The sequence below is a fragment of the Salvelinus alpinus genome, chromosome 4 (genome assembly GCF_045679555.1).
Source record: "Salvelinus alpinus chromosome 4, SLU_Salpinus.1, whole genome shotgun sequence".
Taxonomy (NCBI): domain Eukaryota; kingdom Metazoa; phylum Chordata; class Actinopteri; order Salmoniformes; family Salmonidae; genus Salvelinus; species Salvelinus alpinus.
In genome coordinates this window covers 54,966,834-54,993,879 of record NC_092089.1, presented here as the reverse complement: position 1 = coordinate 54,993,879, position 27,046 = coordinate 54,966,834, and the positions used below count along the sequence as shown (strand labels likewise).

The window sequence follows — 27,046 nt, the reverse complement described above, 5'->3', positions numbered from 1 at the left end:
TAGGGTAACTATGTTAGTTAGCTAGCTAAGTAGCAAGTAAGGTAACGTAGATGGAAGCAGCGTCGACTGTATCCGCTTCTAACTTAGCTAATCAAGATATGTTAGCTATGTTCACTACACTGTGGACATTTAATGCACACCATACACAGAACAGGTGTTTTTCAGACCAATGCATCTTTATTTAAATACCTTTTTATTATACTCATGTTTTTCACTTTCACAACTCCAAACTGTGCATGATGTGGAAACAGACAAACTGTTGCAGTTGCATGTTCCTGTTTTGATACCCTTGTTTATTTTCGTGTTACTAAAAAGTTTGTGCAGTATTTTTGGCATGGAGTCAATGGGCTACTATTATAGGCACAGTAGGGTCAAGTCAATTGATCCGTGCTGGTTGTCTCTGCATATCTGGGGTGCTGAACTGCACTTTGACCTCTCTGTTGACCTTTCAACATGGCTTGCTAGGTTTGAACCATTTAATCTATGTAGCATAGTACAGTTAAAGAGCAAGATGGGTATGTTGGATTTTCCAGAGCATGTATTTGTTCTTGGCGCTTTGAATAAGCCTGTTCTGTGGCGTTGTGGACAAATTTAGTACATGCCAGGTTTATGTTGTGTAGCTATGAATCCAGTTGTTTTCTCTGCCTTGCATGTACTTCCAGTGTTTTACAACTAATGACTGTGTCCACCCTTTCTTCCCCAGGTTCCTAATACAATTATGGAGTTTTGAGAAGGGTTTTGTGCGTCTTGGGGGGAAAGGGGGCCTTTCCCCTCAATTTGGATGGACTTTTTGAAGGGACCTTCTGGAGCGTTAATGAATTGTTGCCCTTTGTAAAATATTGTATTTAAAAAAAAAAAAAAAAAAAAGTTTTAAAGTATTTTTGGAAATATTTATAGTATATTTGTATTTTATATAAGTATAGTATTTGTAGATGTTTATTTAATGATTTCCTGATGCCATTGTATGTTTCAAACACATTTGGTTGTGTTGAGCTTTGGGTTGACATGGTGGACTGAGATGACCTAAAACAAGGCCCTGGGGTTGCTAGGGTGCGGTGGAACCTCAACACAAGCACAATTCTAGCACCCCATAACAATCTCCCACCTTTTTCTATTTTCTTCTGAGAGCAGCTACATTAAAACATTATAGTTTCAAAGTCAAACTGACTTGCCCTTAAAGCATTATCTTAGGGTTTGTTGTTGTACTGAAGGGTGTTTCAGTGTTTTTTTTAGAGTTGGGAGTGTAGGGGGAGCAGGGTCTCCGTGACCGCATTAGAGCGGGGAGTTCACAGCAAGGTTTAGAAGTCACTCAGGATGAGCATGGTGATGGCAACCCCGGACTGCACGCCAAAGTGCCGCTCCATGCGGCATGCAGATGAGGTGGTGGCGGCGCTGACGCAGGGTTCAGAGGGGCGCCTGCGGGCCTTCCTCAACACTCACTGCCACAACGCGGCCACACTGAGGGACGCCTTCGGCCGCACGGCCCTGCACCTGGCCGCCTCGCTGGGCAAGAGGGCCCTGCTCGAGTGGCTGCTGGAGAGGAAGAGCGCTGACCTCATGGTGAAGGACAAGGAGTCTGGCTGGACCGCCCTGCACCGCAGCGTCTTCTACGGACACATCCACTGCCTCATGTCACTTGTTAAGGTGAGTCTCCCTCTGTGTTTCAGAACTAATGTTGAGATGACTGGGCCTCCTTTGGCCTCTACAATACAGTGGCAAGAAAAAGTATGTGAACCCTTTTGTATTACCTGGATTTCTGCATAAATTGGTCATCAAATTTGATCTGATCTTCATTAATGTCAAACAATAGACAAACAGTGTGCTTAAACTAATAAAACACAAACAATTATACGTTTATTGAGCATATTGTCATTATTGTGTAAACATTCACAGTGCAGGGTGGGAAAAGTATGTGATCCCTTGGATTTAATAACTGTTTGATCCTCCTTTGGCAGCAATGACCTCAACCAAAAGTTTTCTGTAGTTGCGGATCAGACCTGCACAACGGTCAGGAGACATTTTGGACCACTCCTCTTTACAAAACTGTTTCAGTTCAGCAATGTTCTTGGGATGTCTGGTGTGAACCGCTCTCTTGAGGTCATGCCACAGCATCTCAATCGGGTTGAGGTCAGGACTCTGACTGGGCCACTACAGTATTTGCTTCTGTTTAAGCAATTTAGCCTTCTGCGCTTCAATTGGCGGACAGATAGCATTTTGTTCTCCTGCAAAATGTCTTGATAAACTTGGGAATTCATTTTTTACGTCGATGATAGCATGCAGCAAAGCAGCACCAAAACATGATGTTCCCTCCACCATACTTTACAGTTGGGATGAGGTTTTGATGTTGGTGTGCTGTGCCTTTTTTTTTCTCCACACATGGTGTTGTGTGTTCCTTCCAAACAACTCAACTGTAGTTTAATCTGTCCACAGAATATTTTGCCAGTAGCGCTGTGGAACATCCAGGTGCTTTTTCAGATGTGCAGCAATGTGTTTTTTTGACAGCAGAGGCTTCTTCCATGGTGTCCTCCCATGAACACCATTTTTGTTTAGTGAGTGTTTTACGTATCGTTGACTTGTCAACATAGATGTTATTATGTTCCAGAGATTTCTGTAAGTCTTTAGCTGACACTACGGTTCTTCTTAACCTCATTGAGCATTCTGCACTGCTCTTGTAGTCATCTTTGCAGGACGGCCACTCCTAGGGAGAGTAGCAACAGTGCTGAACTTTCTCCATTTATAGACAATTTGTCTTACCGTGGACTGACGAACAGCAAAGCTTTTAGAGATCCTTTTGTAACCCTTTCCAGGTTTGTGCAAGTCAACAATGATTAATCTTAGGTCTTCTGCGATCTCTTTTGTTCGAGGCGTGGTTCACATCAGGAAATGCTTCTTGTGAACAGCAAACTCACATTTTGTGAGGTTTTTTTTATAGGGCAAGGCAGCTCTAACCAACTAACCATCTCCAATCTCGTCTCATTGATTGGACTCCAGGTTAGCTGACTCCTGACTCCAATTAGCTTTTGGAGAAGTCATTAGCCTAGGGGTTCACATACTTTTCCCAACCTACACTGTGAATGTTTAAATGATGTATTCAATATAGACAAGACAAATACAATATTTTGTGTGTTATTAGTTGTAGCACATTGTGTTTGTATATTGTTGTGACCTTAGATGAAGATCAGATCAAATTTTAGGTCCAATTTATGCAGAAATCCAGGTAATTCCAAAGGGTTCACATACTTTTGCTTGCCACTGTAAATGATTGGTATGTGGAGGAAGACCTTTTATATGGCTTCCATTTGCAATACTTTTGTTCTGTAGCTCCTCTTTTCTTGCTTGATTCATCACTGGCCTACAGCTGGGTGTAGTTAGATGGAAATAATATTGTGTCTCTAGTCTGGAATGGTGCTTCTGTGTTGCAGCATGGCGGTATTCTCTCCACCCAGGATAAGGAGGGCCTCTCTGTCCTGGACTTAACCATGAAGGACAGACCAGCACACGTGGTATTTACAAAGACCGGTGAGGATCGCTTATCATTTCATATCGATCTCTCCATTTAGACTACGCATGATTTAAAAAGTGAAAAGCGGACGTTTCTTTTTAAGCACATAGTCAAGACATTTGTCAATCGTTGTTGCCTACTTGTAGAAAATAGTGTTGGAAGTCTTGGCTGTGGCAGGCATTATTTTTAAACCTTTTGGTTCTCTCTCTGTCTCAGACCCCACTGAGGTTTATACTTGGGGGAGCAATACCAATTTCAGTCTGGGGCATGGGAATCAGGAGAGCAGACATCACCCGGAGATTGTGGATCTGTTTGCCCGGACCGGGGTTTACGTCAAACAGGTAAACAAACCGACTACTATACAGATTCAATAAATGTTCTCTTGAATTATTTTCAGTCTACGCTCTGTTCCGTTCCTCTTAAGGGGAGAAGATCTTCTACCTCTGTTTGCCACCAGCCATTAGATGGTCACATGAGGCATTATAGGGCTTCCCCCACCTTAAACACCCTAGTCTCCTGGGGCCTCCTTCCTCCACACAGACTTGGCCTCTATATGGCTCACCAGGGGGATCCATCACAACAATGCTTATGTAAGAACACAGTTGTACCATCTGCGTCTCCTGGATAACAGGTACGTCACCTGCCCCCCTCCGCACCTCCTGCAAAACAGACCCCCTCCTGGGATATTCCCCTCACAACAGGCTGCTCTCCTGGGAACAACGGGCATGGGTAGAAACTAGGAAACAAAGGTGTTTTGTATAAGTTGCCGTTGTTCTTATTGGGTGATTGTGTACGGTATAAGGGGTAAAATCACAGCAATGGTAACTGGCTATTATGAAGCTCTCTATTAACAATGCTTAAACCACATCAGGAGACCACTTTTGAAGTCTGGGAAACATCTAAGACACTTTTTATGTGTAGTTACCTTTAATTCAAGTGCACCTGCACCGAGCACTGTTTAGTTAGCCCTGTTTTTCTGTAGCACACATGATAGTTAGCAAAACAAATGCCCACTGGATTGATGCAAATAATCCTGAAATCGTTCTACCAGGTAGGCAGAGGCTACTCTTTAGTTAGATAACGTTATAATTGATTAGGTTTTTGGGAAAGCCTTTCCATCTACCAGAAGACATTTATCATTAGCATTGCTGAATTTTTTTCCCTGTTCCTTAATTTTTTTGGTGTGGTTGCAACAATTTTGAGGCAGTGCGCCTAAATGAATACAGGGGAAACACTGACTGACATCATTGTCCTCCTATCACTATGGATTTGGGAGATTTAGAAATTGAAATATCAGTCGTAATCTCCTTTGAGTGACCTGCTGAGTGAGAGGGTGAATTAATTAGAGGAGTAGGACGGGTGCACTGGGCTTGGGTTCTGTGTCTGGCTTTGTCTAGCCCAGTTTTGCATGGTTTAACCCACGTTGGCCTTATGTGCGATCTGCTCTACAGTGTCATTGATGGCCATGTGGAGGCTCTTAGTGCGACTACAGCTATTGGCACCAGACAGCACCCGTGTCACTGCCCAGTCTGTCTCTCTGTAGTATAGAGCAGGGTTCCCCAACTGTTGGCCCCTTGTTTTATTTGGCCCCCAAGTTTTCGGAGATAAAATAAAATTAGTTTTCATTATTGGACATAAGACTGTAAAAACGCCAGGAAATTTAAGAAATCTTTTCCTAGTATTCCCACGCATAATAGTGATCGTATACAAATTCAAGCAAGGTTTGAAATTATTGTTTTAGTCAAACATGATCTTTTTGGGCATCTTGCGGTCAATTTGCAGTTTACAAATTATTTGTAATTACAGTTGAAGTCGGAAGTTTACATACACCTTAGCCAAATACATTTAAACTGAGTTTTTCACAATTCCTGACATTTAATCCTAGTAAAAATTCTCTGTCTTAGGTCTGTTAGGATCACCATTTTATTTTAAGAATGTGAAATGTCAGAATAATAGTAGAGAGAAGGATTTATTTCAGCTTTTATTTCTGTCATCACATTCCCAGTGGGTCAGACGTTTACATACACTCAATTAGTATTTGGTAGCATTCCCTTTAAATTGTTTAACTTGGGTCAAATGTTTCGGGTAGCCTTCCACAAGCTTCCCACAATAAGTTGGGTGAATTTTGGCCCATTCCTCCTGACAGAGCTGGTGTAACTCAAATCAAATCAAATGTATTTATATAACCCTTCTTACATCAGCTCATGTCACAAAATGCTGTACTGAAAACCAGCCTAAAATCCCAAACAGCAAGCAATGCAGGTGTAGAAGTACGGTGGCTAGGAAAAACTCCCTAGAAAGGCCAGAACCTAGGAAGAAACCTAGAGAGGAACCAGGCTATAAGGGGTGGCCAGTCTGGCTGTGCCGGGTGGAGATTATAACAGAACATGGCCAAGATGTTCATAAATGACCAGCATGGTCAAATAATAATAATCACAGTAGTTGTCGAGGGTGCAACAGGTCAGCACCTCAGGAGTAAATGTCAGTTGGCTTTTCATAGCAGATCATTGACCTAACGGAGTCAGGTTTTATAGGTCTTCTTGCTTGCACACGCTTTTTCAGTTCCGCCCACAGATTTTCTATGGGATTGAGGTCAGGGCTTTGTGATGGCCACTCCAATACCTTGACTTTGCTTGGGGTCATTGTCCGTTTGGAAGACCCGTTTGCGAGCAAGCTTTAACTTCCTGACTGATGTCTTAAGATGTTGCTTCAATATATCCACATAATTTTCCTTCCTCATAATGCCATCTATTTTGTGAAGTGCACCAGTCCCTCCTGCAGCAAAGCACCCCCACAATATGATGCTGCCACCCCTGTGCTTCACGGTTGGGGTGGTGTTCTTCAGCTTGCAAGCTTCCCCATTTTTCCTCCAAACATAACGATGGGCATTATGGCCAAACAGTTGCATTTTTGTTTCATCAGACCAGAGGACATTTCTCCAAAAAGTGTGATCTTCGTCCCCATGTGCAGTTACAAACTGTAGTCTGGCTTTTTTTATGGCGGTTTTGGAGCAGTGGCTTCTTCCTTGCTAATGTCGATATAGGACTCATTTTACTGTAGATGTAGATCATTTTGTTACTGTTTCCTCCAGCATCTTCACAAGGTTGTTCTCCTGTTGTTCTGGGACAGATTTGCACTTTTCGCACCAAAGTACGTTCATCTCTAGGAGACAGAACTCGTCTCCTTCCTGAGCGGTATGACGGCTGCGTGGTCCCATGGTGTTTATACTTGCATACTATTGTTTGTACAGATGAACGTGGTACCTTCAGGCGTTTGGAAATTGCTCCCAAGGATGAACCAGACTTGTGGGGGTCTACATTTTTTTTCTGAGGTCTTGGCTGATTTCTTTTGATTTTCCCATGATGTCAAGCAAAGAGGCACTGAGTTTGAAGGTAGGCCTTGAGATACAGGCACACCTCCAATTGACTCAAATGATGTCAATGTCAATCAGAAGCTTCTAAAGCCATGACATAATTTTCTGGAATTTTCCAAGCTGCTAAAAGGCACAGTCAACTTAGTGTATGTAAACCTCTGGCCCATTGGAATTGTGATACAGTGGATTTTAAGTGAAATAATCGGTCTGTAAACAATTGTTGAAAAAATGACTTGTGTCATGCAGAACGTAGATATCCTAACCGACTTGCCAAAACTATAGTTTGTTAACAAGAAATTTGTGGAGTGGTTGAAAAACGAGTTTGAATGACTCCAACATAAGTGTATGTAAACTTCTGACTTCAAATATATGTTCCGGCCCCCATCATCCGCTCAAAAACAAATCGGTCCTCGGCTGAATCTAGTTGATGGTCCCTGGTGTTAGGTTTTAATTATCAGGGTAAGAACTCGATGGACACTATGAAAGCTTAAACCAAGTTTTTTTTTTTCTTCCTAAAGGATCGAACAGCTGAACAGACAAAAACATGTTTACAATAGTGGTGGTAAATGTACCCCAATTTGGGGTGGATTCTCCTCCTTCTCTCTAAACACTACATCTCTGTTGTTAGGCAGGAAATTAAGTGACGCAATAAATTCTTCCTTCTCCCTTAACGTGACCTGACCTCGACCCCCTTCATCACTAATCCACTGCTCTCTCCCCTCATCAGTGTTGCCACGTGATCGTTAACTTCTGGTGTAGACCTAAACCTAATCACTTAAAATGTCAATATGATACCTGAAAATTTACCCTACTCAAAGTTTAGGAGTTAGAACCCAGAATCCATCACTGGTATAGAGGGCGTTGAGAGGTCTGAGGAAAAAACATTGTACGGTAACTTTGTATTTTTTTAGGTAATGTTCTAGAGATCTATGATATGATGTTGTAAAGACGTAGACCCTAACTGTAGTTAGAACCGTTTTCCAGCGGTTATTTAGACTCTGACAGGAAGGATCTTTTTACAGGGAGCTATGCTAGGGAATGCAATCCTATGACATCAGTGCTCTGCTACAGCTCATGATGTCATAGGGTGGCATGCATTCCTAGTTTACTACAGATTTTGACAAGTCTTTTGGTTAGGTACATTCTAGATATATCAGATGTCATATTGAAAAGTAATGACCAAACTTTTGAGTATCATAATTGTCTTATGGCAAGTTGATGTTTAGCTTCTATATTTTATACACATTTTCATGACCTGTGCATTTTCATGACCTTTGCCCAGTGGGGAGCAGATCCCATTTCAAGACCTCTCAGCGACCTACTGGTACCCCCCACATGGAGGCAGAGAGCCTTTGTCCTCAGTGCTACCTGCTCACAGTTCAGCAGGTGCTGGGTGTTAAATATTTATCCCAGTATGACATGCTTTAATTAAATGAGCCACGGCTGTGTGTGTGTGTGGCTGTCTCATTATCGATATGATACTTGGAGAAACATCCCTATTGCGAGCTGGAGGGGAGTGATGCATTATTAATGATGTTTACTTTTCCACTTGTGCCCCGGTCTATAGTACCACCACTTTTTGACTATTACTACGAGAGGGCTTTGTCCACGGAAATGGAAAGACCCTCACAATCAAACATGCTGATGTCTTTTCTTTGAGTTCTTGTAAAGACAATTTGACAACGGAGCAAAATTTGTCTCACCGACTAGACCTATGTTATTGATTACCAAAAAATGTGTTTCCTTTCCTGTCAGGTGGTGCTGTGTAAGTTCCACTCCGTGTTCCTGTCTCAGAAGGGACAGGTGTATACCTGCGGACATGGGCAGGGAGGTCGGCTGGGACACGGGGACGAACAGACATATCTGGTGAGAACACTATACTGTATTGCAGAGGTGGGACCGAGTCATTGTTTTACAAGTCACAAGTAAGTCTTAGCACTCAAGTCCCAAGTCAAGACAGGCAAGTCCGAGTCAAGGCCATTAAGTCTCAAGTCCTAAACTTTAAGTTTCGAGTCCTAAACAAGTCATAATGTACTCTTCACCAAATGTAATACCATTTCATATTTTTAACAAGAGTAATAGTTAGTATATTACTTTTACGCAAATCATGAATGCTTTTAAAAATATCTATTTATTACCCCCCCTCCCCCAATAGTGTACGACTATCAAGGATCGCTATGGGGCGCAATCGGGCGATGTAGGCTTGTACACAATCACCCAACCTTGTTTTAGGAATAGCAGTAACGTCAGGCAGGATTTAGGCTACCAACTGCCTAGCCAGTTGTAGCTCAAACTTGGGTGCAATGATCACGTTCACGCACTGACTGACTGTGTGGAGGCTCATTGATTTAACGTTACACTATGATACACTAGTAATGTAATAAAATATATAGCTGTCGGCAATATTAGCCACGATTTACCGTTCTTTGTGCAGGTTCAAATGTCGAACAAAGTTGGAAATTGTTGCGTCTCCGTCTGTAATTTTCTACCCGCGTGTTTTGCAAGTTGCAATCAGTTTTTTTGTTGATACAGCGTCGTCTTTATATCCGAGAATAATAATTTGGGGTATCATCTTTCTAAGGGCTCCATCTGAATTCACCCGCCGACGTTCCTCTGCACTGCCACACACAACCTTTTCTCAGCTTGCACAATTTGATTGGCTGCTGTCCGATTCAAACTGTAATCCGTTAAATTAGGAGTTGATGCGCTGCACACTTTTTTTTTAATAGCATCATTTTTAATATTTGGGCTTGGAGGTTATCAAGTCAGGTCGAGTCACAAGGCTCAAGGTCAAGGCTCAAGGTCGAGTCACAAGGCTCAAGGTCGAGTCACAAGGCATCATATTTGTGGTTCGAGTCTGACTCGAGTCCAAGTCATGTGACTCGAGTCCACGCCTCTGCTGTATTATATCTGACCTAACAGAATTTAATGGTCACATACACGTGTTTAGCAGATGTTATTGCGGGTGTAGTGAAATGCTTGACCTATGACCTACGCCGACTGTTTGGCCTGTATTATAATAATTAGGTTGGTGCTTACATTTATCCTTTTTCACATGTATATTCTACGCATGTGTGAATTGGAAATGTGTTTTTTTGCATATCCTACTCCCCCTGAGACACCCTTCGAGATGGAGTCATGACCAGGGATCAGCCATTACTGACGGCGACCCTGGAGCAATTAGGGTTAAGTGCCCTTCTCAAGGGCACATTGACAGATTTTTCACTTAGTTGGCTCGGCGATTCGAACCAGCAACCTTTCGGTTACTGGACCAGCGCTCTTAACTGCTAGGCTACCTGCTGTATGGCTGTCTAACTGTTTTCACATGCTTCTAGCTTGGTTAGCTGTAACCACTCCACCCTGAGTGTACCTGGGGTTTAGTTGCCGCCTCCTCTCTCTATAACACCATTTTGTTAACCTGGGTTCAAGTAGTTTTTGAAATGTTTGAGCTTGTCTGGCACAATGGAACCAATGGAATAGTTCCAAAAGTGTAAACTTCAATATTGCCCCATTTTGAAGGGACTCCAGGGCAGGATCAAGCAAACGCTAAAAGTATTTGATATATTTAAAAAGTCAAATAGGGCTGTGGATTTTGGGCTCATGTGCCTATCATCTGTCAGGTTCCTCGGATGGTGGAGGGGCTTCTGTCCCATCACTGCTCCCAGGTGGCTGCAGCCAAGGATCACACAGTGGTGCTGACCGAGGAGGGCTATGTCTACACCTTCGGCCTCAACACCTTCCACCAGCTGGGCCTGGCTCCCCCGCCCGCCTCTAGCCACCTGCCCAAACAGGTAAGAGAGCACCTGGCCATCATAGCTAGGCAGCTAGATGGGGAGTTTTCCCTTACCATGTGACCGGAGTAGGACAAGCTAAGGAAAAACTCCTGGGGTCTCATTTATTATGGCATAAACAAAATCAATGGAAGAGTACATACTGCATAAATAGTTTGTTTTCCTTTTCAATCAACTTAAACTTATGTAAATGCTGAAATCACATTGACAAAGTGTTTTATATTAATGATTTATGAATGTGACACTCACGGCCCATGGCCCCCATCATAAGACAAACATGTACACAGAGCAGACACTTGAATGTGTGGTATGCTGAATTACAGTTTGGATTGGTTGTTGACTGACATTGGTCTTGACCGATGGGATGCAGGTTTTCTCCAAGACCCTTAAAGGCAGGACTGTGATTGGTGTAGCAGCAGGGAGATTCCACACAGTGCTGTGGACCAGGGAGGCTGTCTACACAGTGGGACTGAATGGAGGACAGTTGGGTAAGTCATTATGACTGGCACACCGTAGCAAAACATTGGTTTCCAATGCCCTTGAAGCTAAGCCAAGGCAACTATAATGATATGCTCTATTATTCCCCTACCATTATACATGGTGATGATTGGCTTTTGACATCTAGGCTACCTGGTGGACCCCAACGGGGAGAGGTGTGTGACCACGCCTCGACAGGTGTCCGCCCTCTACCACAAGGACGTCACCATCGCCATGGCAGTGGCCAGTAATGGGGCAACGTTGGTGGTGACAGAGAAGGGAGATGTCTACTTGCTGGCTAACTATCAGTGCAAGAAGTTGGCATCCAGGTGACTACACCGATAGTGGAGAAGTGACTACCAGAGTTGACGTCAATTCCATTTCGGTCATCTCAGGAAGTAAACTGCAATTCCAATTTCTCGTTGAGGAGAATTGGAATACAAATTAAAATTTACCTCCTGAATTGACTGAATTCCAAGTGACATTTTCTTTATGATAGAGAGATGACAATTAACCTAAGGTCCATCTAATTAGCATAATACAAAAATCCCCATAATGTCAGTTTAAGCTAGAGATATCTGTTTTGCATTGGATGTGTCTCAATCCACCGCATCTGCCTATTTACTTCCGCATTTGGGGTGACAGAGCTTGAGCGGTGTTTGTCAGACCATGAGACATCCGGAAAATCAGTCTAATCACAATCTTCTGGAGCATCCGACCAGTTTGGACTACAAAATATTATGTCCACTCTATGGAAAGATTACTCTCACGAACACGATAGTGTTTCCTCTACGACCCCCACAAGTGTCTTGGGACTCGTCTGATGTCGGTATAGCCGGTCTCCCAACTTTTGTCTGTAGTGGCAGAACAGTTTGGGCTACATACTAATATGACCCCTCTGTGTAAAGGTGAGACTCATGAACACATACACTACCGTTCAAAAGTTTGGGGTCACTTAGAAATGTCCTTGTTTTTGAAAGTAAATCACATTTTTGTAACATCAAATTGATCAGAAATGCAGTGTGGACATTCCTGTTGTAAATGACTATTGTAACTAGAAACAATTTAAAAAATAATAATATCTACATAGGCGCACAGAGGCCCATTATCAGCAACCATCACTCCTGTGTTCCAATGGCACGTTGTGTTAGCTAATCCAAGTTTATAATTTTAAAAGGCTAATTGAGCATTAGAAAACCCTTTTGCAAATATGTTAGCACAGCAGAAAAAGAAGCAATAAAACTGGCCTTATACTTGTTAAGTATCTGGAGCATCAGCATTTGTGGGTTCGATTACAGGCTCAAAATGGCCAGAAACTCGTCAGTCTATTCTTGTTCTGAGAAATGAATGCTATTCCATGCGAGAATTGCTAAGAAACTGAATATCTCATACAACGCTGTGTACTACTCCTTTCACAGAACAGCGCAAACTGGCTCTAACCAGAATAGAAAGAGGAGTGGGAGGCCCCGGTGCACAACTGAGCAAGAGGACAAGTACATTAGTGTGTCTAGTTTGAGAAACGAATGCCTCACAAGTCCTCAACTGGCAGCTTCATTAAATAGGACCCGCAAAACACCAATCTCAACGTCAACAGTGAAGAGGTGACTCCGGGATGTTGGCCTTCTATGCAGAGTTCCTCTGTCCAGTGTTTGTTATTTTTATTGGCCAGTCTGAGATATGGCTTTTTCTTTGCAACTCTGCCTAGAAGGCCATCATCCCGGAGTTGCCTCTTCACTGTTGACGTTGAGAATGGTGTTTTGCGCGTACTATTTAATTCAGCTGCCAGTTGAGGACTTGTGAGGCATCTGTTTCTCAAACTAGATACTCTAATGTACTCATCCTCTTGCTCAGTTGTGCACCAGGGCCTCTCACTCCTCTTTCTATTCTGGTTAGAGACAGTTTGTGCTGTTCTGTGAAGGGAGTAGTACACAGCAGTGTACGAGATCTTCAGTTTAGACTCTTATGGGTTAACAGGAGAGGGAGAGCGTGAGATGTGATAATTTTACTCAGTCACTCGCTCTCTGTCAACTCATAGTTTCTCTTTTCCATGCCTCTTTTTCAGACAACTGAACATCCGGAAGGTCCTTGTGAGCGGAGGCAGCCTCGACCATCGTGTGGACCCCCAGGTCCTGAACGAGGGAGGTGGAGAGAAGGTGGCCATCCTGGCCCTGGATGAAGCTGGGCGGGTAAGGACCAGATGGGTCCGATACATTGAAAAATACCAAATACTTAGTAGTGACTAGCTACAGTCATTTGTTGGTGGATCCTTAATGTTCACTCCATATGATCACCTCTCTAGCTGATGTATTTGAGTCATTGATCATCTTATCCCAGTCTTTCTCACTTAGTTTTTTCTGTGTGTACATGTTATGAAGTTTTGATGTGTGTTGAGCTGTATGGTCTTTTATGTTTATTCAAAGTATTTGTTGTCGCCAGTCACTGACAATGCCTTTCTAATTGTCCCTCTGGATTATTAAAGTTTTATTCAATTGATTTCTCTCTCTCTCCGTCCATCAGGTGTTCTGCTGGCGTTCAGTGGGTGGTTCGGTGAGACAATGCAGGTGGGTGTACGGGCGCCAGGTGTTCATGTCGGACATTGCCCTGAGCAGGAACAACATGATGTTTGTCACACTTGAAGGGGAGGGCTTCAGCGGACAGTGGCACGGAGAGTACAGGAAGAGCGTGGAGAAGAAAGGTGAGATTAGAAAATTGTTTACTCTCATAGCTCAGCGATGACATAATGATACTTCTGAGTACTACCACTATTATTTCACACTTTCCTCATTTACATGTATGGTGGATGATAAACTTCATGAAGTATGGAAAAATGGTAAACAAGACTTAGATTCAAAAGTAATCTTGTTTACTATTTCTCTGTATTTCATGATGTGTATCATCCAAGATAAATCAGACATTTTTTGTATTTTAATCATTGGGAATTTAAGTTGGAATCACTGCATTGTAATTTGACGAAAGCATTTATCCCTTGTGTGCTTTAGATGGGAGTGTGGAGGTGTGTGGTTACCCAGAGGGTGGAACTGTGTACGAGCGAATCCGCTTGGAGAAGCTCCCCTACGTCCACCGTGCGGTCAGCATCACCATGGACTCCAAGGGACGCAACTTTGGAGTGCTGCAGTCGGACCCCAAAACCAGGTACTGTTCCTCTCTGTGTGTTGTCGCTCCTTTAAAACATTTGAACTATGTCGTCTTCATTAGACCACACTGTCACAAAAAGTTTTGAAATGGACAAGAAATGTTTGTTGGGTAAATTCACATAAACAGGGATGTACTAACTCATTTTTGGAGCATTTCGTGCCTAGTGAACAAAATGTTTGATTTCTCTCCTTCCCCCGCCCAGCCTGTATGAGATTCCCAGCGTTTCTCCCTCCTCCTTCTCCCAACACTTCCAGAGCCTGCTGGAGGAAGCGGACGAGACGGATAGTATTCACGACGTGACCCTGCAGGCCGGAGACCGCACCTTCCCCGCCCACAAGTACGTCCTGTCCATGAGGTCCGAGTTCTTCAGGAAGCAGCTGGTGCTGGACGGGGAGGAGGGAGACCGGGAGTTGAGGAGGAGCGAGGATGCGGTGGGCTGTGACCTGTTGGTGGTGGAGACGGTGAGCCCTGAGATGCTGGAGCACGTCCTGAAGTTCATCTATACGGATTCCTGTGATCTGCTGGTGCAGGGCCACCGCCCTCGAGTCTTCGGCCAGAATCAGAATCAACAGGGCCCAGACCCGGAGCAGGAGCAGCTGATCAGCAGCCTGCAGGATCTGGGCTTCCATGAGGGCAACTTGAGGGACCACTCGGCCCTGGAAGTGTACCGCTCGCTGACCCCTTTGGCCCGAGGGGACGGAGACAAGCCTAAAAGCAAGGGTACCAAGCCTGGGAAAAAAGGCAAGGGAAGCAAGGCTGGAGCTGGAGAGGGAGGAAGAGTCAACCCGGTCAAGACCTTACAGGGCGTGGCCAAGAAGCTCGGCATGGGCAGTCTGTCGGCACGGTGAGGACTGAGTTGGTTATGATTGTTGTCCCCCACGATGAAATCGGGTAGTGGACTGTGGGTCTGTCTCTGTCCGTAAGTACGTTCGTCACACGCGATAGCGCAGACCGCACTGGCCCGATTTTGACAACTTGGGTGAATGATGTGTCTTGCCATAGAGATCCGGCATTTACAAAATTATACTGATTGGCCAGATGGTGGTGCTATAAAATTAGATTTGAAAATGCTAAGTTTGAAAGGTTATGCACTTCACCTCGTTTTGACCTGAAGTCATGAAATTCGAAACAGGTCCTTCTCCCCACAAGGAACAAATTTGCCTCGGGGACACATAAGGTCCGCCATGATGGATTCTCCACCATTTAGAATTTTGTGATAAACACTTAAAACGCAGCTCTTCTGGCACCGAATGACCGAAATGACGAAACTTGATATGTGGCATCAAGGGGAAAATGTCTCTCGATGCAATATTTTTAAACTAGTACCTGAAACAACATGACCAATAAACATTCACGTGGGTGTGGTTTGGCACATAAATGCATATAAATCAGTCAAGGATATTTGTATTTTAAAAAACACTGTCAAGACTCATGTGCAAGAACAAACACTGTCAAGACTCACATCGACCACACGGTGCCGCCATTACAGGCACATGTTATATCTCTTGATCTGTTTGACTCTGAGTGAGGAAATTTGGCACATTTGCTCAGGATATGAGTCTAGCTAACCCATGAGATATCTGTCAACACTGGCTGATTTTGTCAACTCGTATGACTGATAGCCTTGCCATAGAGATCAAGCATTTACGAAATTACACTGATTGGCCCAAGGGGGCGCTATAGTAATCAACTGTATGTACGTTAGTCACATGCCATATCTCAGACACCACTTGCCCGATTTTGACATTTGTGGGGGACGACATGTTTACTGTTATGTTATTTGTCTTGCTATTAACCCCTAAGCCTTTGGGGGCTTAACATGTGGAATTGTTTTAAGATGGTCATACCATGGATCATTTAGCTATTTGATTTGGAATTTTAGGACCCCTATAGGTATAAAAAAAAAATATATATATATATTATTTGAAACATTGAATTTGGGCTTCTGCTATTGGTCTTAAACGCATTGAATAACAGAGCCTGGTTCCTCTCTAGGTTTCTTCCTAGGTTCCTGTCTTTCTAGGGAGTTTCTGTGTATTGCTTGCTGTTTGGGGTTTTAGGCTGGGTTTCTTTATAGCACTTTGACATTGGCTGATGTAAAAGGGCTTTATAAATACATTTTTTAACACATTCATACGTGACAAAACAGTCAAAAAATTTATCAAAAATAAGTATGGTTTGAGGTGTCTGAAATGCATCTGAGATACACTGTGTGTATATAGGAAAGCATAAAAAAAGGGTTACATGTGTAACCTTGTCCCAAAAAAAATGATTAATTTTAATTCATTTTTTACCGGGTTACCTTGACGAGTCTCGTGAAACTTGTGGGCGTTATAGAGCAAAACGGAGAACACGTTTGTGAGTCTTCGCTTTTGATGTGGGGTCATATTAGTTTGTAGCTCAAACCGTTCGGACTTGACAAAAGTGTTTGGAGTTGAGACGCCGGTGTTAGCGACATGAGACTAGTCCTGTGAAGCGTGTGGGTATCGTAGAGCAAAACCGAGAACCCATTTGTGTTGAAATAGTTTCTAGCCACAACCGTTTTGATACTGCGGACATTTTGTGAAAAACTATTTTTCGGGATGTCTCCTGGTCTGACAAACACCGCTGTAGCTCTGCCATCTTCCATTGCAGATGCGGAAGGAGTACATCGGCGGATGCGTTAGATTGAGACACAGCCCATGCAACAAAAAAAAAAGTTTTTAACTCCGTCGGATTTTGATGGCAATTTTATATTATGTTAATTGATTTCTGCACGGGCATCGACCTTAGGGGGGTTATTAACATGTAGTGTATTTTGTTAAATACATTTATTACAGTTTGGATGGAGTGAAATATGAAAATGGGAAGATCAATGTAGTCCATAAGATGACTGCCAACAAGCCACGATGTAACCAGAAAAAGTGGTGAGTAATTGCCATGTGGCAGATTACGTGAGAAAATATTGTGTTCATAGAAAGATAATTACTAGAATGGACATTCTTATTCAAGTCGATGTTCTGTGATTTCTATTCAATTGTTGTGTCAGATAATCACAATACCAGAGGAGATATTGTTCCGTCTAAGCTGTATCTGTGTCTCCCCGAAGCTCCTACCTCTGTGACGTCACTCTGAGGTCTGTGGATGGCAAGGAGTTCCCCTGTCACAAGTGTGTGCTGTGTGCCAGACTTGGTGAGCTACAGTGTGCCAACATATTGTTGCGTTTCTTGGGGTGTGAGGGATGAACTGGGGGGTTGGGTTATTCAATGTTGTAGACATCTGACACTAGATTTTCCAGTCATTTGTTGAAGCTATGGGGCTGGTTTTCCGTACACAGATTAAGCCTAGCCCTGGACTAAAAGCATGCTCAATGGAGAATCTCAATTGAAAATTATTTTTAATTAAGCACTAAGATTAATCAGTATCTGGGAAATATATTTTAAATAGAAATTTCTTGGTGGCGGTTGTATTGTAAACGTATGTGTTTTCAGAGTACTTCCACAGTATGCTGGCGAACCCCTGGATAGAGGTATGTCGTAATGTTTTGTTTCTTTGATGTTACTTCATTTTTATCAATCTGTATTAGTTTATACAAATGATAAAATGTCTGTTTTAGTTGCTGGCAATTGGAGGTCTTGCTCATTGTACGCTAAAGCTTAATTTTAATATTGCCAGAAGTAACCGTTGGCTCTGAATATGTTGTCTCACATTGTGCTTGAGTAGGTGTGCTGCTACTTGTGAACAGTGTTGGTAATGTTGTTGTTGTGCGCTCCCAACAGGCTACTTCATGTAGTGCACTGGAGTTGCCCACCAGCTCAGATATACTGCATGTCATCCTAGAATATGTCTACACTGACGAGTCTCCCACTATCAAAGGTACACAGGACACACCAGATCATGCGTATACAACCTGTACACACACACACAAATACTCAGTGAAAAATGCTTCAGGACTATGGATGGAAAATAGCTCTTTTGCCAACTTGGGTACATATACATTGACTCTGAAATAAATGTGCACTGTCCCTGTCAAATAAGTGCTTTAAATTAATATTGAGTTAAAAATAAGTATCATGTGGCTACCCATAATGATATTTATGAACCTCATGTTGACTTTGATCTTGATGCATAAGGTAGTTGAAAGCTACATGGTGGAAGCAACGTCTCTATCCTCTTCCAGAGTCTCTGAATGTGGAGTTTGTCTGCAACGTGTTGGTGGTGGCCGATCAGCTTCTCATCACCCGACTGAAGGAGATGTGTGAAGTGGCCATTACTGAGAACCGTACGTCCTCTCATCTTCCCTCTGTCCTCTTAGCCTCCTCTCGTCCCTCTGTCCTCTCCTCTCTCTCATGCTTCTCAACATGATATCAGACAGCTTTGTTGTGTCTTAAAAAGCACTCGTGTAAGTGCATTGTCCTGTTTTTTTATTTTTTATCCTCAGTGACACTGAAGAACGCTGCAGAGCTGCTGCAGTTTTCTGCCATGTACAATGCCGAGCAGCTCAAACTATCCTGCATCCAGTTCATTGTGCTCAACATGGCTGCCCTGCTCGAGTCCAAGTGAGTGTGTATACAGTGCGTTCGGAAAGTATTCAGACCCATTGACTTTTTCCACATTTTGTTATGTTACAGCCTTATTTTAAATATAAGTTTGTGAACAGAGCCACAGGACCAGCTTTCTTAGGGGTCTCTCCTCCAGGTTCATCTCTTTGTGTGTGATGGCCTTTGTTATGGAAGGTTTGGGAATCGCTTCCTTTTAGGTGGGTGTAGAATTTAACGGCTCTTTTCTGGATTTTGATAATTAGCAAGTATCGGCCTAATTCTGCTCTGCATGCATTATTTGATGTTTTACGTTGCACACAGTGGATGTTTTTGCAGAATTCTGCATGCAGTCTCAATTTGGTGTTTGTCCCATTTTGAGATTTCTTGGTTGGTGAGCAAGACCTCACAACCATAAAGGTCAATGGGTTCTATAACTGATTCAAGTTTTTTTTGTTGCCAGATCCTAATTGGCATGTCGAATTTTATGTTCCTTTTGATGGCATAGAAGGCCCTTCTTGCCTTGTCTCTCAGATCGTTCATAGCTTACCTGTGGCGCCGATGTTTAGGCTGAGGTATGTATCGTTTTTGTGTGCTCTAGGGCAACGGTGTGGAATTTGTATTTGTGGTCCTGGCAACTGAACCGTTCTTGGAACACCATCATTTTTGTCATACTGAGATTTACTGTCAGGGTCCAGGTCTGACATAATCTGTGCAGAAGATCTAGGTGCTGCTGTAGGCCCTCCTTGGTTGGGTACAGATGCACCAGATCGTCAGCAAACGGTAGACATTTAACTTTAGATTTTAGTAGGGTGAGGCACTGTTCTAGTGCCCTCGCCAATTCATTTGTGTGTGTATGTGTTGAAGAGGGTGGGGCTTTTGCTGCATCCATGTCTCACCCCATGGCCCTGTGAAAAATGTTTTTTTTTGCAATTTTAACCGCACACTTGTTTGTGTACATGGATTTTATGTTGTATGTTTTTCCCCCAACACCACTTTCCATCAATTTGTATAGCAGACTCTCGTGCCAAATTGAGTCAAAAGCTCTTTTGAAATCAACAAAGCATGAGAACACTTTACCATTGTTTTGATTTGTTTGTTTGTCAATTAGGGTGACTACGTGGTTTGTCGTATGGTAATTAGGTAAAAATCCAATTTGACATTTGCTCAGTACATTGTTTTCGCTGAGGAAATGTAGGAGTTAATGAAATGCAGAGGATTTTCCTAAGGTTGCTGTTGACTCATTGGGGTTAAATTTGTCTCCACTTTTGTGGATTGGGGTGATCAGTCCTTGGTTCCAAATATTGGGGAATATGCCAGAGCTGAGGATGATGTTAAATAGTTTAAGTATAGCCAATTGGCATTTGTCTGTATATTTTATCATTTAATTGAGGAGACCATCAACACCACAGGCCTTTTTGGGGTGTAGGGTTTGTAATTTGTCCCATAGTTCATTCAATGTAATTGGAGAATCCAGTAGGTTCAGGTAGTCTTTTAAATAGTTGATTCTAAGATTTGTATTTGATCATGTATATGTTTTTGCTGTTTTTTCTTTGTTATGGGGCCAAAAAGATTGGAGAAGTGGTTTACCCATACATCTCCATTTTGGATAGATAACTCTTCGTGTTGTTTGTTTGGTGTTTCCCAATCTTCCCAGAAGTGGCTAGTGTATGGATTCTTCAATACTCTCTCTCCCTCTCTCCGTCCCGCCCTCTCTTTTTCCGTCTCCCTCTCTGTTTATATATCTGTACCTCTCTCTTCAGAGCGCTGGATATCTTGAGTGATGAGGTGCTGGTGGAGCTCTCTGCCTCTTACAGGAGTATGGTGAGTCATTTCCCCTCAGTGTCGTGACCATACCTGCATCAACTGCATAGTGAGATACCTGGCATATGTTCATTAGGGGAACTCAACAGAAACTGTTCCAAACAGAAAACGACAATAGGGGTTTCTTATTGGATGGTTCCTCAGATTGTTTCACTTGTTTTCTTCCATTCGATTCCTACTGAACACAACCATAGGTTCTGAACTGAACACGACTGTTGGTTCTGACTAACTGACCTGTTACCATCCTGTTCCTGTCAGATTCCGGCCATGCAGATGCGACTGATCACTCCTTACCCAGACGCCCCGGACCTCAGTGTGTACGAGGACTGGGACTCTTCATTCAGCTCTAAAGCCGACACTGAACTGAACTACTCCTGCAGGTACTCTACCATCTATCAAACTATCTACAACACTGTGGCTGCATCTCATTCCACAAAGTTGCTCCTTCGTTCACTCCCTGTCATGAATGAGATGGGACTGAATTGGTGCTTAAACTAGGTTCCAATGTTTTGGAATGAAATGCATCCAGCCAGTAACCGCCCTAACATTTGAACCGTGGTCGAATTTGTTCCTCTTCATCATCTGTCATCTTCCTCCTCTCAGGGAGACTCTGTTGAAGAAGGCTAAGTTAAAGGCCAAGAGAAAACCTAGGCGACGCTCCGACAGCTCAGGGGGTTACACCCTTTCTGACATCATCCAGAGCCCACCTGCTGCAGGTAGAACACACACACACACACACACACACACACTGTCACGGCACGTAATAATTATTTCCTTTAATTGGAGTTGGGCTGATATGGATTATGATATGTCTCTTCTAGTCTCAGTCCTCTCTCCCAGCCTGGTAAAGTCAGGAAAGACCAACTCCATGGAGTCTCTGCAGGAGCTGATGACATCTGACTCTGAGGGCAGCTACATGGGTGTGGGCAGCCCCCGAGACCTCCAGAGTCCCGTGTTCCACGACAGGCCCGAGGAGGAGAGGGCTGGAGGAGGTCCCAGGCTGAAGACTCCCCCCAGCACCCCCACCACCACCATGAGGAACAGCCTCCCCGCCGAACCCCCAAAGAGTTCTGCTCTAGAGCACATCCCCAAGGTCACAGCCAGGTGAGCCAGGTCACTGTGGACCAGGTCAGGGGTGGAACTGTATGTGACATTGTGTCGTTTCTCTCTTTCTCCAGTCCTGCTCAGCCACTTCCTGTCTTGGACCTCAGGGCAATCATGGATATGGAAGCCAGCTCAAAGACACAAAGTCTCGGAGCAACTCCCAAAAGTCCTGGCAGTGTTGGCAGCAGCAGCAAGCAGTCCCCTCTCCCAGCCAAGCTCTCCCAGAAGCAGAGGAAGATGATCGCCACGGCAACCAAGGAGGGCAGTGCTGATTGCGCCCTATCCAAATCGACACCAGTGATTACTCCCTCGAAGAGTGCGAAAACATGGTAAGCGCCTCTCCATAAGGAATGCTCCTGATATCAGAGCCAGCACAGAAGGTTGTGGGTTGGTGCGACAATCCCTATGTAATAGAATAGGTCCTGTCCCGGTCTCTCATTTTGTGTTGAAAATGTACAAATACAAAATCTGCCTATTCCCTCAGCTGTTAGTTAAAGTAGTACTTTTTAATGCTTTGAAGTAGAACTTTTGATTATCAAATGGTGGTTCCACCTCCCTCCTCTCCTCAGGGCCACTCCGTTCCAGACACCCCCTTCGTCTCGAGCGTTCCGGGACCTCCTGGTGGAGGAGGAGAGCCGGGTCAGGAACGGGGGTCCAGGGGCCCCGGGAAGACCAGTAGCTCAGGGGCCTCCGGTCTCTGCTGCCAGGAGGGTTACCTTCAAATGTACTGCTGAGCCTCCCAGTGAGCCAGAGAGACCCGCCGGGTAAGACTATGCGCGCAGACAGACACGCACACATACAGTCTGTCATATTTCATGTTCATCGTCACCAACACACATACAGAGGTATCCATTATATAAACACACATTATAGACTAGCATTTATGTATGGCCAAGGGATGAATGCCCTTATGTCTGAATTTTGGAGCGACAGGTAGTGGTTAGAAAGTTGGGCCAATAACCGAAAGGTTGCTGGATCGAATCCCCGAGCTGACAATGTTAAAATTTGTCTTTCTGCCCCTGAACAAGGCAGTTAACCCATTGTTCCCCAGAAGGCCATCATTGTAAATAATAATTTGTTCTTAACTGACTTGCCTAGTTAAATAAAATAAAAATCTATGAACTAGTCTTCTACCCCAAAGTACCAGGATTGTCCACTAGATGTCTCTAGTGTGTTGCCATGCTCATGCATATTCTTGTTTCTATCAGACAAGAATCTGACACTAACAGATCTACTAGCATCAATGTCATTTGGTTACCTTGGTGAGAAACAAATGTGTTGTAGTAAGGAGATGGTAAAGCTTGTATCTATAGTGATTGTGCCTTAATTAGGCCTATGTTATAGCTGATGGTTAACCATACAGGAATTACTCTGTGTGAGGTATCTCTTTAGAATAAACATAGTCACTAAGAAAGCGGGAAGTGACTGGCAGAGTTTCTCTATGATGATTCTCTGTTATTCCAAAGGGAAGCAGACGAAAGAAGGAATAATGATTTGGAGGACTACTTGTTTTTATACAGAGAATTTAGAGTTGACTATGTTAAGCTTACTGTCCAAATGAAATGCTCTGGAGTGCGGTTTCCCAGACACAGATTAAGCCAAGTCCTGGACTCTCTATTGACCATGATCTTTAGTCCAGGACTAGGCTAGTCTGGGAAACCAGCCCTGAGAGTCTTATCTGTGGTTTGCTTGAGCAGATGCATCGGAAATGTTCAAATGTCATCTGAAGGTTAGGAAGCCGCCTTCTCTACACTCACTCTCATGAAACTCCTGCCTACTTGGGTGCAAAGTGATCTATGCAGATGCACAGATGGCACAAAAAATGTTTTTTTTTTTAGCGAGAGGACAATATCGCCATAACTGTCCTGGAATTCTGGGCAACCAATCGCAGCACTCCAATGGATAGCAACTGTCGTCGAGTCCAACACCTTGTGAACACATGAAAGCCAGTGAGGGCAGTGGGGAAAAACAGTTTTATTCTATACATATGTTTTAAATGGCTAAATAATTGAACAATGCACTAGGGGTACTTGCCACTGTGATTCATGAAATGCAGAGACTCTTGGAGTATTTTGCTAACACGAAATTGTACTTTGCTAGCTCAACTGGTTAATGTTAACTACTGGCATCTTTCTCATTGAGCACCAAACATTGCTAAAGCTGCCTAGCTAGCTAACTACTTAATGTAACTTTTTTTCTCTAAGTTAGCTTGCTAAGTTGGCTATATTGGGAATGTAACTTATCTGCTGTCGACATCAGCAACATATTTGAGAGCACTTATTAGCCCCAAACGTGGTTAGTACTGTAATGAAACAGCAAGGAGCAGGTCTCGAACCCTCGACCTTCTAAGCCCGAGGTCCGGCGCGCTATCGACTGTGCCGCAAAAGCATGCTCAAGCGGCAGAGTCGATTTCCGCGCTTATAAACCCAGGGTCGTTACAGTACCTTTGACAGCGTGCACAGTACATTGAGCCCTTCAGTGACTAACCACACTCCAAACGTAAAGGTCATTTTACCAGGTTCCCGTAGGGCTGGGCGATATGGCCAAAATATCATATTTGAAAAAAATTGGGATGGTATGACATTTTTTTAAGTTTCTTGAATAATACAAGTTCTACATTTGCTATATGAGTGCGTGACTGTCAAATCTAAGTTATTTCAATGGGTCTTGCTCCTTTCTGATTTTGTTTATACTGTTCAATTCAACCCATTTTTATTTTCATACATTTCTGCATTTCCTGCACTCATTTGAGATAATTTCCTCACTTTTATAGGCATTATTGCGATTTGACATGTGATTTTAGAGCAAAACACTTGGGTGAACTGTTGGCGTCATTGAAATATAATGATTATTCTAATTCTATAGTTCAAATATAATAGTGGGAGCTTTGAATACAGTGTTTGACATGACAACAATTAAAAATACCAAGGAGTGACAGGGTAGGAACCAAAATTGTTAAGTGTTACCTAGGGGACCCAATAATCTTTTGCTGCATTGAATGTTTTCTCTTAGCTACTTCATGTAGTTAACATATTCATGCTTCGCGTATTCCTCTCTGATTTATAAGATACTGTTGCACAAACGACATGCTGATTTAGGTCTACACTGTCACCGGTGTGTGTGTATAGCTAATTACGTTTGCTTTGACTACGTATATTAGCTAACTAGTGACTAGCATTAGCGGCTAACAAGATTTAGACACAACTTGCAAATGAGCTGTTTGCAGATGTAAGAAACACGACCTAATAGTGTAGTTATAGAACACTAGTGGAATTATGTTAAGAATCAAAGTGAAAACAGTATCCTTGTCATCAACATTGTTGCATGTGCTGGATGCAGACTGAACGCAAGTGTCTCGTGGTTGAGGAATAACACATGCGCTCCTTGAGTGACGGACGGGGCTAGGTATGTGTGGAAAGCCGCATGGAGTGAGAGAGCGGAGACGGATGACTCAAGTAGCGAAGTAAACTTTAAAAATGTATGTTACACATGGCATATCACATTTTAAAAACCAAACATTCAAATACCGTTATAGGATGTAAAGTAAAAACCCAAACCGGTCTGTGCATCAATACCGGTATATGGTTAAAATACAGTCCTACGTTCCTGTGAAGCAATTGTGATGACAGTCCACAACATACCCAATAATTTCCTGATTAGTTAGGTGTAGTCTGTGTTTTTATTTCATTGTGTATTAAAAACACAATTTGAGATCAATGTGAGGGGATTTGGCTTCCTGGGATGTTGTCCGAGGTTCCAACAGTAACCAAGTGGGGCGGGGCTTAGTGAATGGTCAATGTACTGAAAGGGAGGCAGCTGCCTGAAGCAGGATGTGACTCACTGCTAGGGCTGTGGTGCTATTAGGCTGATGGTCACTATGACCTTTTCACTTCCCATTCAACAAGACTGACACGTCAGCTAGAAGAACTGCCTCGTCAACTATGCCTCGGGTGAACTTTTTCATAAGAACTGATCCTATGATCAGCTTCCCTAGGGGCAACTTCACCTTGCACTGTGAACTACACCACCACCCAGACACCAGCTGGATTGGTAGAGCTTTAGATGCCAAAAGAGCTGAATACTTGCCTGGTCCCAGAGCTGTTTGTGCTACGATGAAAATAACCATGGGAGTTGGCAAGACAGCACAAACTGATCTGAGACCAGGGTAACTGAATACTGTGTGCTCCTGATTTGAAACGACAGTAAACAATACGACTTCAGCATTATATATTTTTGGGTGTTTTGACATAACAAAAACGTTTGGAAGAGAAGATTGTTTATGTACTGGTCAACGTTGTAGGATACGGCACATCTAGATTAACACATAATATGGGCGGAGGTGTTTGAGGAATGCTTGTGAAACCGATGTGTGGATGTTTTTACTTTAACTTTGGTAGCAATGTTTTGAATTGTGACATCTCTCAAGTCATATCATGCCAAAGAATTTCAGGAAGTGTGTGTGTGCACTTGTGTGACCCAATGGTGTCTATCTCTCTGTTTTTGCAGAAGCTCTTGACGTTCTCTTACTTCCTCTTCTATCAGGGTCATTCGAGGCATCTGTCTTCCAGACGTAGATCTTTTATCTATGCCCAGAGCTAAGATGGATTAAAGCCCACAGACTGGAAACGTTCTGGTCTGTGACGTCCGCTCCCACTCTGTGCAGTCTCTAATGGCACCCTATTCCCTATGTAGTGCACTACATTTGGGCCCGCGAGTGGCGCAGCGGTCTAAGGCACTTCATCTCAATGCAAGAGGCGTCACTACAGTCCCTGGTTCGAATCCAGGCTGTATCACATCCGGCCGTGATTGGGAGTCCCATAGGGCAGGGCACTATTGGCCCAGCGTCATCCAGGTTTGACCGGGGTAGGCCGCCATTGTAAATAAGAATTTGTTCTTAACTGACTTGCCTAGTTAAAAAAAAAAAAAAATGGCTCACATGGCTCACTCCATGCTCTGGTAAAAAGTAGTTCACCGTGTAGGGCATATGGGGTGATTTGGGACGTAAACTAGTAGTGGGTCCTGAATATGAATCAGCCAGTGAGTCTGTGATGTATTGTTGGCTTCTGATCCTAATCAGCACTGATAAGAGACGACTTCCATGTCACAAGTGATCACTCAGAACAGGAAGTAGGATTCAGGTTCTAGTCTACTCATGCTGATAAGCACAGAGGGAGGAGGGATGGAAGGAGGGAAAGTTCAGGGCTGGGGAAAGTCTAATATTCATATGTGAAGTTTTTTTATAAGTAGAATAATAATACTTATTATTTGTATACTTTTTTATACTTATTTTCTACTCATTAGT

At 43.3% G+C, this 27,046-nt stretch overlaps 1 protein-coding gene across 2 annotated transcripts in view; it reads left to right on the top strand.

Moving 5' to 3' along the window:
• The window catches only part of LOC139573971 (inhibitor of Bruton tyrosine kinase-like), a 31,196-nt gene that overhangs the window by 934 nt on the left and 3,216 nt on the right, over positions 1-27,046 (top strand). The window contains exons 2-25 of one of the 2 annotated variants that reach the window (XM_071397997.1): positions 704-1,644; positions 3,423-3,519; positions 3,719-3,843; positions 8,631-8,741; positions 10,496-10,666; positions 11,037-11,154; positions 11,292-11,472; positions 13,206-13,329; positions 13,661-13,838; positions 14,143-14,296; positions 14,502-15,143; positions 17,119-17,205; positions 17,388-17,470; positions 17,770-17,807; positions 18,058-18,154; positions 18,459-18,560; positions 18,720-18,837; positions 20,580-20,640; positions 20,899-21,020; positions 21,244-21,356; positions 21,462-21,744; positions 21,819-22,073; positions 22,314-22,508; positions 26,437-26,607. In XM_071397997.1, the coding sequence (XP_071254098.1) occupies positions 1,315-1,644; positions 3,423-3,519; positions 3,719-3,843; positions 8,631-8,741; positions 10,496-10,666; positions 11,037-11,154; positions 11,292-11,472; positions 13,206-13,329; positions 13,661-13,838; positions 14,143-14,296; positions 14,502-15,143; positions 17,119-17,205; positions 17,388-17,470; positions 17,770-17,807; positions 18,058-18,154; positions 18,459-18,560; positions 18,720-18,837; positions 20,580-20,640; positions 20,899-21,020; positions 21,244-21,356; positions 21,462-21,744; positions 21,819-22,073; positions 22,314-22,508; positions 26,437-26,602 (3,951 nt within the window). In that variant the 5' untranslated portion in view covers positions 704-1,314 and the 3' untranslated portion in view covers positions 26,603-26,607. The remainder of the gene's footprint in view (positions 1-703; positions 1,645-3,422; positions 3,520-3,718; positions 3,844-8,630; positions 8,742-10,495; positions 10,667-11,036; positions 11,155-11,291; positions 11,473-13,205; positions 13,330-13,660; positions 13,839-14,142; positions 14,297-14,501; positions 15,144-17,118; positions 17,206-17,387; positions 17,471-17,769; positions 17,808-18,057; positions 18,155-18,458; positions 18,561-18,719; positions 18,838-20,579; positions 20,641-20,898; positions 21,021-21,243; positions 21,357-21,461; positions 21,745-21,818; positions 22,074-22,313; positions 22,509-26,436; positions 26,608-27,046) is intronic. The other variant, XM_071397996.1, reaches the window with a different exon arrangement.